Source organism: Simochromis diagramma, unplaced genomic scaffold (genome assembly GCF_900408965.1).
Source record: "Simochromis diagramma unplaced genomic scaffold, fSimDia1.1 OVJJ01000514.1, whole genome shotgun sequence".
Taxonomy (NCBI): domain Eukaryota; kingdom Metazoa; phylum Chordata; class Actinopteri; order Cichliformes; family Cichlidae; genus Simochromis; species Simochromis diagramma.
Genome location: NW_024387346.1, coordinates 2,966,163 through 2,980,097, shown reverse-complemented (window position 1 = coordinate 2,980,097; position 13,935 = coordinate 2,966,163). Strand labels below are relative to the sequence as shown.

General features: G+C 40.7%; 1 protein-coding gene across 2 annotated transcripts; it reads right to left on the bottom strand.

Annotated features, from left to right (window-relative positions):
• Positions 1-2,365: 2,365 nt before the first annotated feature.
• On the bottom strand, positions 2,366-13,497 carry LOC120718331 (CD209 antigen-like protein D). Of its 2 annotated transcripts, XM_040006829.1 has the most exons (6): positions 13,345-13,497; positions 13,144-13,245; positions 12,941-13,045; positions 12,205-12,347; positions 3,168-3,271; positions 2,366-2,799 (listed from the first exon to the last, which is right to left on the bottom strand). In XM_040006829.1, exons 1-6 carry the CDS (start codon positions 13,403-13,405, stop codon positions 2,646-2,648), a joined length of 669 nt encoding a protein of 222 aa, XP_039862763.1. In that variant the 5' UTR covers positions 13,406-13,497; the 3' UTR covers positions 2,366-2,645. The 2 variants fall into 2 exon arrangements, with proteins under 2 accessions (XP_039862763.1, XP_039862762.1); XM_040006828.1 differs by having other exon boundaries at positions 13,144-13,497.
• Positions 13,498-13,935: the final 438 nt, after the last annotated feature.

Below are 13,935 nucleotides of genomic sequence, written 5' to 3'. Positions count from 1 at the left end.
GTCGCTACACTGGCTACCAATCAGATTTAGGTTCCATTTTAAAATTCTAGTTTTAACCTTTAGAGCACTACAGGGGCAGGCTACTCCCTATATTGCTTATCTGACTTGTATACATACCCCTTCTCGTAGCCTGAAGTCATCAAATCAAAATCTTTTAGCTGTCCCCCACACTCATTTTAGAACTTGAGGGGACCGATCTTTCCAAGCTGTTGCACCCAGACTGTGGAATGCACTTCCTCTATTTCTACAGCACCTGGACTCGGTAGAGACCTTCAAAAAGCAGCTAAAGACAATTTTATTTCAAAAAGCTTTTAATTAGATCAGGGATTTTATGATGTATTTATATTGTATTGTTTTTTTTGTTGCCTCTCTTGTTAAGCACTTTGTGACATCTGTCTGTGAAAAGTGCTATATAAATAAACTTTTACTTCCTTACTTTGCGCAGTGGTAAACCAGATATGGTTTACCTTGAAATCGAAATTATTAAACAGTATGTGTGCTATCTTGTAAAAATTAAGGTATGATGGTACAAATGAGCAAAATAGATTATTTAGACAAAAACCACAATTTTGCAGTAATTACTAGGTTGTGATGTTATGGTATTTTTAGCATATTTTGCAGAAAAATATTTTTGCAGTAAAATTTTTTAATATCTAAATATTATGCCAAAAATGAAAGTTATATATTGCTTCTTGATTCATGACAATTAATTGTTTCCAATAGAGAGACATGCATTTTGGAGCAGGCGGTCTATTGCTGTTGCCATTTGGCAGTTTTTCATTGTAATTCTTACACACAAACAAAAGGACATGGAAGAAAATCCATTAATTAAATCAATTTTATTATACTGGTTATACCAGTGGTTTTTCAAACTTTGTAAGAGCTAAACATCAGATTAATTCAGTCCTAATTATACACTGCCAAATCACAGTAACAATCTCCTCAAGGCACTTTATATTGTAAAGTAAAGACCTTACAAGAGCAAAGGTTTGCTGCAGATTCTTTTTTTGTCTTTCAACTTAAGAAGTGCGCTGTGTTGGTCTAATGCATGTGTGAAATGACATTAAGGTTCCAGGAAGTGATGCAAGATAATGCTAAAATATTTTCCGAAATTTTAAAAAATGATTCATTATCAAAGTATTCTAAACAATAAACACATACATATAGTATTGTGCAAAAATCTTGGGTGACCTCACATTTCTTTATATTTTGAAAGGAAAATGGAAAATCTGTTAATTTACTGAAACAAGTCCAAACATACATAGTAATACACCATGTAAAGCAAAACTAGAATCTGACTGATTATAATGATGTTGAAAAGTAACATTTGGTATGGCAATGACTGCTCTTTAAACAGCCTAAACTCTCTTAAACTTTCATGTAATTTATTTAAGTAGTCTTCAGGAATAGTTTAGATTACTTGAAGGATTTTCCTATTGCCTGTAACGATAATCCCACACTGTATTGTGCTCTGAGGCTAATCATGACTGATATGGCATGCTGTTACTACAATAACAGTGTGTTTGGGGTCACTGTCAAAAAAATAACTTGTTGCCAGTCAAATGCTTTCCAAATGGCATTACCTGGTGGACAGAAATCTGACGGTACTTTACCATGTTCACACTTCCCTCAGTGTTGACAAATTCCTCAACATCACTGGGTGAAGTGTAGCCCCAATTCATGACAAAGCCTCCACCATGTTTTACAGATAGCTGTAGACATTCGCTGTTGTAGCTCTCCCCTGAATTAAATTTGGTTTCATCACTCTACTATACATACCACCACATATTTTAACTACAAACAGTAGATAGTAGATAGATCAATGGAAGGGCCAGATATAAGATATCTATATGTGACACATACTCCTTTGCATCTTTCCTTGACCACATAACAGTTTCCACTAATGTCAAGGAACAATAATTTTTTATATAGGAGGCACGAGTTAACTTTTTGGACTATTCAACCAAGACTGCCAGAACTATGTATGCACTGATGGCTGATCTGGGGAGTGACAAACAGGAGGGAAACAAAACACTGGTGAAAGTAACACAGATGAGAACAGTCGCAAAAACAGGTGAAAACAGAATCAAGAAGTAAAACTAATACAGGACGCAAATGGAAAAGAGGAAACATGCAAACGAGAAGTAACACAGGCATGAATATAAACACTCAATAACACAGAAATCAAATGGAGAAAGGAACAGAGAAAAACTGCAGGAAATAAAACTACCTCTCAAACTACCTAATAAAAATCAATATTTGAAACAAATGTGACACAACTGAAAGAATAAAGTAAAAAAAAATTTTTTATTTAAAGACTCAATAATAGTGTCAAAATAAAATAATTTATTGGCATAACAATGAAATCAAAACAGGGTTTCTTTTAATAAATGCAAAACTCAGAACTGCAAAGCTGGAATAAAAATATAAAAATAAACAGAAAACATAACCACCTATATTTAGCTCTGCTTGTTTTGTATAATGATATTCTCCTCTGACAGTCTCCACTGAAAGGAAAAATGCACATCAGCTACAACAAAATACATACAGCTACAACTCATCATTACAGAATACAACTAACCGAAATTAGAATATAGATTTATAATCAAAGCTTAAACACAAAAACATTTATGAATAGATGATCTTTAAGAAACTGTACAGTGGTTTGGTGTTTTTTCACATATCCACTTCAGAGAAGTTGAACAGGAAAGATCATTCCAGGACTTTTTCTTATCTTTTCTGACATGTACACAGTCTTCTTTTCCACCACCATCATCAGGTTGAGCATCTGCCCAGTACCTACCAAGCCAGTAACAATAACATCAGCTTATTTTTTATCAAGTTTAAATTCAGATGTTTGGTGTGGGTATGGAGGGTTTCATAGGAAAATTTCATATGACAGCCATTTTCTTTTAAGGACATAGCATTTGTTAAACAGGTCTTTACAAAGTATACAGGCAGACAAACCCAGCAGGACATCAGGTGTGATATAATATCTTGTTTTGACTAAGGTTGCCAAAACAAGTCATCATTTAGCTTTAAGCATTTGGCCTTGTAGTTTGGCTCAACCCGCTAATATGTTGACTCACCAATGAGGCATTGATGTGTAGGTTATCAAATAGATTAAATTTACTGAAAGTAATAACTTAACCAAAGTGAAGACTTACGTCAGACTTAGTGGAGTTCCATCTACCCATTTCCATGTTCCCTCCTGTTCTTTGTCATTCAAACCAATCCAAGCTTCTTCTATGGTGATTGTAGAGAGGAAGTTCTGTTTAACATGAAGAAAAAACATGCTATTTTAGTCTTGAACCACAATTTTAGCCTATGTAGTTTATTCCAATTTTATCAGGCATCTCTTTTAAAAATGCCAAACCAGCAATAATTAAAACTTTGAGTTTTCTCGCTACATGTTTCTTGCAACATTCTTCCTCAGCTCTAAATATACATTTTCTTAAAAGCTCATATATTAAGAAAATATTAGTTATAACTGTTGGGGTTATCTGTATTTCATCTGTATTATTGTAGTACAATATAAAGCGCTTTGAGGCAACTGTTGTTGTGATTTGGTGCTATATAAATAAAATGTAATTGTCACGGCTGGGGCAGCAGTCGTGTGATGTAGTGAAGGAGGACCCAAGTTGCAGACAACGGCGGTGATGCGAGTGAGTTTATTTACAGTGAACGATAATGAACTGAAGTGAGGATAAAACTAAAAAAACTAAACTGGGGAAAACTAATGAACAAACCTGAAATCATACAAAATACGGGAAAACAGCACGGAAAATGTAGGGAAGAGATACACAGAATAACACAGACGGAGCGACGTCGAGCAGAGGCAAACACACTATAAATACACATCAGGTAATGAGGAAATGACACGCAGGATGGACACAGCTAAAACTAATGGGCATAACGAGATTTCCTGTTTTACCTTCAAAGTAAAACAGGAAATTCATAGACTGTTTTACAAACACAAACTCAGAGATACGAACAGAACACCGGGAGAGGACACAGGTACGGATAACAGAACACTAAACACAAGAACCAAAACCCTAGGAACTAAGAAAACAAGAATTAACCCGAAACATAAGATGACACCAATATTAATCACAAAATGCTGGGTTTAATGACCCAGGGTCATGACAGCAATTGAATTAAAGTGAACTGAACTGAATTGAAGAAGTCACGGCCATCAAAATCAAAACCCAAGCAAGAGTGGTCATCAGTGCTAATGTATTATGTCAGTGGACTCTTAAAAGTGTTTGTTGATGTTCAGTGTTAGGCAGTAATGGAATACATGTACACACGTTCCGTATTTAAAATACAAAATATGAGTAACTGTATTCCTTTACAGTTACCATTTAAAAAGGCGACAATTAGAATACAGTTACTTTGTTGAAATAAATGTATTACACGGTGGTCTTTTCCTCTTTCATATGTTAGGCTATCCCCTCTCTATCTTCTTTCTAATTTTGGCAATTCTGCACATTGCTGGAAACCCAAACAAAACATGCAATAAGAGACCATAATGCAATCGTCCTGTTAATGTTGGTGGCATTACACGGTGGACCCGGAGCCAGCACAACAGAGCCAGCAGTGCACGGGCTGGAATGCATTTCTCACTTGGAAATTCTGACACACATTCATATTTAGAAAAGAAAGAGATGGGCGAAATCTGACCGTGCAATGCAAACCCTGTTTGCCAGCAACTAAACTGCTCTCAGCGTCAAAAGACTCCACCTTCAACCTAAAGAAACATCTGGAAGTAAATTCTTTGTTAGCTTATTGCAACTACCTTGTTTTAGTTGTGGTAGCTACCTGGGTTATGTGCCACTTCAGTATCTTCGATGTACTATTGCTGTGTGATTTATCGGGCAAGAGATGAAAACAGGGCGTTGTTGGAATGCTACTACGCAAGTAACCCTGGCGGAAGGGGTTACATGAATAGGATGAGGGACCTATGGATTCTTCGATACCCAACATCCACAATGACGGCGAAACAACTAGTAGCTCAGTGTTCCAACATTCGAAAGAAGGGACTGCTCTCACAGCTAGAGATTGACAAGGTACAACATAAAAAAAAAATGCCAGGATGCCAGGTCAGGGGGGGGGGGGGTTACCTTCACCCCCACCCGAGATTGGGTACCAAGCCCCAAGTGCGATAGGAGAAGGATTGTTGAGTGCGAGAGGAACTGACCTGAAAGATAGGATCATGGCCAAGCTTGAAACCTGGACCCCCCCCGTAGCCGGTTACCAAGATTATGTGAAGTACCCTCACAAGGTCTGCTAGATGATGTTAATACAGCACTACGGATGATACCTACAGCCACGATTACTGACACTAACAAACTGATCTACAATATGGCAGCAGTGATCAGTGAGATGCTTGGCTACAAGTTGAACAGCCACAAGGGGCAGTACCCTCCATGGAGAAGGAGGCTAGAAGCTAAGATCAAGGTAGCACGGAGGGAGGTTAGCCAACTATCGGAGTTGCAGAAAGGCGCGATGAGGAAGGTGCCTAAGGAAGCTGTCCATACCTGAGGCCTTGGAAACTGCCAAGCAACGACTCACAGCCTTGGCCAGCCGATTGAGGAGGTACACCAGAGAGATAGAAGGCAGGAGAATAAACCAGCTGTTCTCCACGGAACCAGCCAAGGTGTACTCTCAGTGGCAGGGGAACAATATGAGAACTAGGGGTGGGTTTTAATAATCGATTCATTGATTAAAATCGATTCTGGCTTGGATAACGTGATATCGATTCATTAAAATCCTGAATCGATTTTTTTATATAAATGTATTTTGCCCAAAATGCCAGAATCTCAGGTGAAACGTCACAAAATTTCGACAACCACCAAACATTTAAGACAATAAATGAGAGCAGGTACACGGCTTCTGCACAAAGACGTAAACACAAAGCGCGGACCCGCGGATCAGAATCAGTGAGATGTCGCCTTTCTCACCCGAACTGGACACGGTTGGGGCTGAAAGCCGACAGCTCGCTGATTCTGATGTTTCGGCGGGTCCGCGCTTTGTGTTTACGCCCCTTTTGCGCTGATTCTAAAGCTGTTAGTTTGATCTCTCTCCAAACAATATTGACTGAACCAGCAGCAAAAGAAGATCCAAACTACGCTTCACATAAACATCGTCATGGATTCCCTCTTACATTTGCTGTTTTGCTTCCACCGTGATAAAATCACATTTCATGCACAGCTCTCTCTCTCTCTCTCTCTCTCTCTCTACTTCAAGGACAGTTTCCCGTCTAAAAATCTGTTTTCTGCATTATTCGCTTGCTTGTTACGCACAAGTCTACCTCTGTTTACAGCACTGTCGGCCGCTGTTTTTTCCCTTTTACATACTTCCGAAAAGAAAACTAAATTTCTGCCGTTCAATACTGAACAAATGTAAACTTTTTAAAATTATACAAAATGCAAAAAGCTCAGCGGTGTCTCTAATAAAACCGCTGTAACTTCAGAAATAATGTTCATATGTTGATGAATGGTTTTCTTTCGTTTTTGATGTACTGCAGAATATTTTTTATAAAATCCCAGGCTAGGAAAATCACCTTCATGTTTTTCTGTGTTTTATCTTCAGCTACTAGCAGACACAAAGGCATCTGCTGTGATGCTCACACCTTTGATAAAGTCTCGAAAGTGTCAGCTTCCTTTTTATAGATACAAAAATATGTAAATGTACTGATCTAAATTATAATATTTCTGACTGTCTGAGGCAAAATTTCCCAGATTCAAATCGAATTGAATTGAATTGAATTGAATCGCTTCGAATCGAATCAAATCGTGGATCGAATCGATTCAGGACCTTGTGAATCGGAATCAAATCGATTCTAGAAATCAGTGACGATACCCTAATGAGAACAGCACCACTAAGGCTGGAGATGGAACAATACGGGAAAAGCATATGGGAGAAGGACACAACCCATAACGGCAATGCTCGTGTCAGTGGATCCTAGTGGATCTGAGGACAGACCACAGCGACCTCCCCGAACAGGGTCCAGTAACCATCACAGTGGCAGATATCCAAGAAAGGGTGTCCAATATGAAGAGTTGGACAGCACCAGGCCCTGACATGGTTCACGCCTACTGGCCGAAGAAGCTGACTGCACTCCACGAGCGCCTGGCAGCACAAATGAACCAGATGCTAGTTGACGAGAGACACCCGGAATGGCTAACCGAAGGCTGGGCAGTCCTGATCCTCAAGGACCCCCAGAAGGGACCGGTCCCCTCTAACTACCGACCAATAACCTGCCTCAGTACTACATGGAAGCTCCTGTCAGGCATCATAGCGGCTAAGATGAACAGGCACATGGGTACAGAAAGGGATGGGCAAGAATACCAGACGCGCAAAACACCAGCTACTGGCAGACCAAGCATTCAGCCGAGACTGCAGGACCAGACTGACCAACCTGTGCACTGCCTGGATTGATTACAAGAAGGCCTATGACTCAATGCCCCACACCTGGATCCTGGAATGCCTAGAACTATATACGATCAACAGGACCCTGAGAGCCTTCATCAGGAACTCAATGGGGATGTGGCGGACAACACTGGAGGCCAACCTCAAGCCCATAGCACAAGTCACCATCAAGTGCGGGATCTACCAAGGAGATGCTCTGTCCCCACTGCTGTTCTGCATAGGCCTGAACCCCCTCAGTGAGATAATTGACAAGACTGGCTACAGAAACAGACTACGGAATGGAGCAGTTGTCAGCCACCTCCTGTACATGGATGACATCAAAGCTGTATGCCAAGAGTGAACGAGACATCGATTCACTGATCCACACCACCAGGATATACAGCAACAGTGTTGGTCAAGTTACTTGAAAAAAGTAATCAGTAACTAATTACTGATTACTTCCCCAAAAAAGTAATCCAGTTACTTTACTGATTACTTATTTTCAAAAGTAATTAATTACTTAGTTACTTTTTAAAAACACGATTTACAACCTGAATAGGTGATAAAGCGATAGATCTTTCAGCCCAATTCTACTTTTTCTGCATAATCCATCATACAAAATGTAATCAAATGGAAAAGTCTCTTTTTAAAACTTGTTTTATTAGTTTTAATCTTTTAACTTTATGCATCAAGCAAAAATTTAATTATATGCACCATTCTCTGACTGGAAGAAATTTGTTTAATATTTAAACCTATTTTCTGCACATTCCAGCACATAAAATATATATATATATATTTGTGTTTACACTCACTCTTTCAAATAGATGCAAGTAAAACACAGCAGAAAATAAATAAAGTCAAAGACTAGCGGTCCTTTTGCTCTATTTTCACCTGTAAAGCAGGAGCAGGGTAAGCGGAGGTTTATCCTGGTGCAGGTGTGCTGCAGCGGTCAGTTGAAGAATCTGCGAGTTTCTCTGTGAATTTCCCATTACGTCGTAGCGCACTCGGTGCTTGCTTGGAAGTTTAGGGGGTTTTTTTTCGCTGTAAAAAGAAGTTTTCTTTCCATGCACAACGGACGCTAATGTTTTTATCACTTTTTATGGAATCAAACTTAAAGTAAGGTCAGTACTTCCACGCTTTAAACGCTGCATGCTCATACTCTCTCCTGCACTCGATATATTATCCATTGTTGATCTGCACACAGCTGTTGTCACGAACGTCGCACTCGCTTACGTCACTGTCATGAGACATTCTCGCAAAAAAAAAAAATCACGTTTTAGTAACGCAGTAACGCAGCGTTCCTACGGGAAAGTAGCAGTAATCTAATTATCGTTTTTGCAATAGTAATCCCTTACTTTACTCGTTACTTGAAAAAAGTAATTGGATTACAGTAACGTGTTACAAGTAATGCGTTACTGCCCATCTCTGTACAGCAATGACATCGGAATGTCGTTCGGGCTGGAGAAGTGTAGTCGGATGATAACAAAGAGAGGGAAGGTAGCCAGAACAGAGGGGATCAAACTACCAGAAGGCAACATTGCAGACATAGAGGACAGTTACAAGTACCTGGGGATCCCGCAGATGAATGGGAACCATGAGGAGGCCGCTAGAAAAGCTGCAACCACCAAGTACCTGCAAAGGGTCAGGCAAGTCCTGAGGAGTCAGCTGAACGGTAAGAACAAGATCCGGGCCATCAACACGTACGCCCTGCCTGTGATCAGGTACCCTGCTGGGGTAATAGGCTGGCCAAAGGAGGAGATAGAAGCCACTGACATAAAGACAAGAAAGCTCCTTACCATGCATGGAGGGTTTCACCCCAAGTCCAGCACCCTGAGGCTGTACGCTAAGCGGAAGGAAGGGGGCCGGGGACTGGTGAGTGTCAGCACCACAGTCCAGGATGAGACAACGAACATCCACGAATACATCACGAAGATGGCCCCAACTGACCGAGTGCTCAGTGAATACCTCAGGCAGCAGAAACCCAAGAAAGAGGAGGGAGACGAGGAACCATCATGGAAGGACAGGGCCCTGCACGGCATGTACCACCGGCAGATAGAGGAGGTGGCTGATATCCAGAAATCCTACCAGTGGCTGGACAAAGCTGGACTGAAAGACAGCACAGAGGCACTAATCATGGCAGCACAAGAACAAGCTCTGAGTACAAGATCCATAGAGGCTGGGGTCTATCACACCAGGCAAGACCCCAGGTGCAGGCTGTGTAAAGATGCCCCAGAGACAATCCAGCACATAACAGCAGGGTGCAAGATGCTAGCAGGCAAGGCATACATGGAACGCCATAACCAAGTGGCCGGCATAGTGTACAGGAACATCTGTGCCGAGTATAACCTGGAAGTCCCGAGGTCAAAATGGGAGATGTCCCCAAGGGTGGTGGAGAATGACCGAGCTAAGATCCTGTGGGACTTCCAGATACAGACGGACAAAATGGTGGTGGCTAACAGTGTTGGGAAGGTTACTTTTAAAATGTATTCCATTACAGAATACAGAATACATGCCCCAAAATGTATTCTGTAACTTATTCCGTTACGTTACTCAATGACAGTAACGTATTCTGAATACTTTGGATTACTTAATATATTATCATGCTTTTTACAACAACGTGAATGTACTATTGCTGTGTGATTTATTACTATTACTGAAGGTCCGCGACTCCGAACTGTAGTAAAGGGACCTCTAACTAATACGGCGGGGTCCCTGTCAGCTCGTAGCTGAAAAATAGCTTTACTTTGTTGTGTGGGTCAACTTTTCTTGCGAGAGACAGAGAGAGGCGTTGAAAGGCTGCTCCAACGGAACTTATTGTTTTCGGAGGAAAACACGAACACGGTGTACAGTCGAGTCTTAATAGCTTACCTACAACTGGGCTCGTCAGGCACTCTTCTTGGCTGAAGTGGTTATTATTATATTTACATGCTTCCAGCTCCCGTTTTTGCTCGATTACAACTCGTACCTTTCCACTCCCCTTTTTCTCCCTCCTCGCGCTCACAGACCCATAACGTGTATGGCAGTCCATTCTCCCTGCAACACGGACTACACTGCCTATGATGCTACATTCTTTAGAGCTATGCTTGTAGGATTCTGCCTGTTAGCTTAGCACAACAACAACAACGAAAAGGCGCTCTCTCACCCAGGAAACACACAGTCGCAGAGAGAGAGAGAGCGTCGCCCTGTAACCATGGCAACCGTAACGCTGCCGCTTGGAACAAAAGAACGTAGCTGTCAAACAAAACCCAAACAGTCCTGACCCACGACAAAATAAAACAGGAAAGTACCGCAGTGTAATCCATTTATTTCAACAAAGTAACTGTATTCTAAATACCACCTTTTTAAACGGTAACTGTAACGGAATACAGTTACTCATATTTCGTATTTTAAATACGTAACGGCGGTACATGTATTCCGTTACTCCCCAACACTGGTGGCTAACCAACCAGACATAGTGGTGGTAGACAAACAGAAGAAGACGGCCGTAGTGATCGATGTAGCGGTTCCGAATGACAGCAATATCAGGAAGAAGGAACACGAGAAGCTGGAGAAATACCAAGGGCTCAGAGAAGAGCTCGAGAGGATGTGGAAGGTGAAGGTAACGGTGGTCCCCGTGGTAATCGGAGCACTAGGTGCGGTGACTCCCAAGCTAGGCGAGTGGCATATTAATGATACATCTTTAGAGGCAGCCGATCGACCAAGATAGTGTGCATTTGTGAGTACCTGTTTGGATACGTGTGTGAACACTTGCGTGTGCACCTTTCTGTGTGAGTGTGCTTGTGTTCATAAGGTTTCTCCATTTAAGTATCTAATAGTAGGTGTGGGGAGCCACAGCCATGCACCCCAGGACATGAAGCAGGCATGGAAATGACACAGGCCTGGACATCCATAGGCAGAAGCCACAGAGGCTGCAGCAATGAGTCCACAGGCTCCGCCTTTGTTACACAGTAAAGGTGAAAACATGTATATTATTATAATATCACTCAAAGGGTTCTTACAGGTTACTCTGGCCTTAAAAATTAACAGATACTACAGCCAGCTATGGCAGAACAGACCCCACACCCAGCACAGGCCCGACAAAGCCAGGGGAGCCAGGACCTGCCAATCAGCCACCGGGAGTGAACCAGTAAACACCCAAGCAACCAGACACAGAGAACCACCAATGCACCAGTGTTGATATGTGTTTTTCTAAAGTACATTTAAAACAGGGGAGGGGCATGGCATCAATATGGCATCCTCTGCCAGATTACAGCTGGTGTCAGCATGAGAACCCTCAATGTCTACATGTAAAATTGAGAGGTGGGCACCAGCACCAGTGATAAAATTGAGAGGTGGGCACCAGCACCAGTGGTAAAATTGAGAGGTGGGCACCAGCACCATTTCATTTTCTTATCGTTGCCCAAAATTATACCGGTATTACCGTGAACGGTATGATATGGCCCAGCCCTAGTGCCCACCCCCAAGGCCCTATATCTAAGTGTCATGATAGTGTAAGTAATGTGAGTGTCTAAGTTGTGGAAAGAACTGAGGCATAAGTGGCCAGGAGGGGAAAAGTGATTTTTAAGGGTTTCATTCAATAGCAATATAATTTTTTTTTTTTTACACTAAGATACAATTATAGTTGTGTCAGGGTTTCCTGTGTAGATATGTGCTAAGTTGAAGACTGAAAGGTTGATAGAAATGCTTAATTTCTATTGAATACTGGGCAAAGCTATCTACATAAAATAATAGGAGTATTAACTTCAATATTCATTTACAAAACAATAGCTCACACATACATAAAAACTGTACCTGTTCTTCAGGGAAGTCAATAACCACCAGATATGTTCCTCTGTCTCTGCAGTCCTTTACGGCTGCATCCCAGGAACCAGAGCTTTCAGACAGGAGATAGAAGCTATGGTTGAACCTGGTCCATCCCGCAGGACATTTTTTATCTGGAAGAAATTACCAACAAGTAATTTTTCAGCAAGTTGGTGAATGATCTTTTAGGAACTTTATAACAATGCTTATTTGATCTCTGTTTAACACACTGTACTTTGTTTGTTTGTGTGATCACTTTGTTGATGAAAGCTGGACCAGATATAGTTGATCACTGATGTGCTTTTTCATTTGCCAAATGAGACTGCCCACAAATATAATGCCAGCATACTTGGAAGATAATTCTCCTGCCTCTTTGTAGTGCTGTTTAAGTAATGAAGCACACCAAAAGGCTGTGGCTAATTTCTAAGCCTAACTAATGTCTTTAAAGTGACACGTTTATGTATATTTGATCAGAAATAATTTTTCTTCTTGTCTAAAGCAAAGTGGGAGATCAATATGTTACTGCAGCCAAAATATGAAAAGCAACACCGAAAATACATCTGAACTAAATATAAATAATGGGGAAGCAAAACAAAATATAAGACTAGATCTACTTGTTGTGGATTCTTTTTTCTTGTTTTCTTTCTTTTTTAAAAAAAAAAAAAAAGGTTTATGTGTGTTTGTAAGTTTTTTTTAAAAACACACAACAACTCATACAATGACTCACTTTGGTTGAAGAAAAAATGCAGTCCCTCCAATTCTTCAGTCTTTTCAGTGAGATTGGCTTGAAGCAGGTCTCTCTCCTCAGTCATGGAAGAAAGCCTGTGACTCACTGCAGAAACATTTGCATTTAGGTCTCTCTCCTCACTCATCAAGAAAAAGAGAAGCTTGTGATCATTAGAACTGATATCAATGACCAACACAACTCACAGAGGAAACCAAGAGTAATAAGTCCAGCCAACAGGAAAACACTCAGCAGGCTTAGAGACAGAATAATAACCAAATACAAACTGCTCTTAGAGCTCCTTTGACCTGAAAAGAAAGGAAAAATAAACAAAATAGAGAACCTAATAAAATGTGCAACAGTTAAAACACCTCTGCTTTTTCCAGTTTCTGCCACTTCTTTCTTACCTGTGCGATTTGTTGCATGTGTTGGGTTGTCATGTTTCAGATTGACATAAATTTCCTCCATTGCATGAAAGGATGTTGATCATTTATGAGAGCTCTGCAGTGCAGAACATGTAAAATGTAAAAAGCCTCAAAGGTTTCAGTTACCGTATACTTTTTTTTTTAGAATCAGAGGAAGTAACCTATTGAATATGTGGTTTTGCAGCTATTCTACCACTGAAACTTGTGATGGCCAATTATTTTTTGGGAACTGTTAGTTACCTTCCGTGTAGCCTTCCTGTTCTCACTAGGGGCCCCTGCGTACCCCAACCTGTTCTGCAATGTGTGCCTTTTCTATTTTTTTTTTTGGTATACTATATCCCTCTTGATTGTATATGTTTGTTATTTATTCCTGTTGTCTTACTATTTATACTTTATTCCAGCCCAGCTGGTGTGGAGCACCCACAATTTTGTTGTACATGTACATTGGCAATCCGGTGTTGTGCCAAAAAGTGATTGCCTGGCATAAAGTGATTTCCAATGTTTTCGTGTGTTTTTTATGTGTAATATCGTTACGTATGCTACTAAATAGATTTTGGTGAACAGGTATTACAA

Excerpts from the sequence above, each read along its gene's own strand:
- LOC120718331 (XM_040006828.1), bottom strand. The coding sequence starts at position 13,405 with ATGGAGGAAATTTATGTCAATCTGAAACATGACAACCCAACACATGCA. Across the intron at positions 13,046-13,143 it reads TATTACTCTTGGTTTCCTCT|TGAGTCACAGGCTTTCTTCC; the intron begins GTGAGTTGTGTT and ends ATGTTTCTGCAG. Across the intron at positions 3,272-12,204 it reads TTGACTTCCCTGAAGAACAG|AACTTCCTCTCTACAATCAC; the intron begins GTACAGTTTTTA and ends CATGTTAAACAG.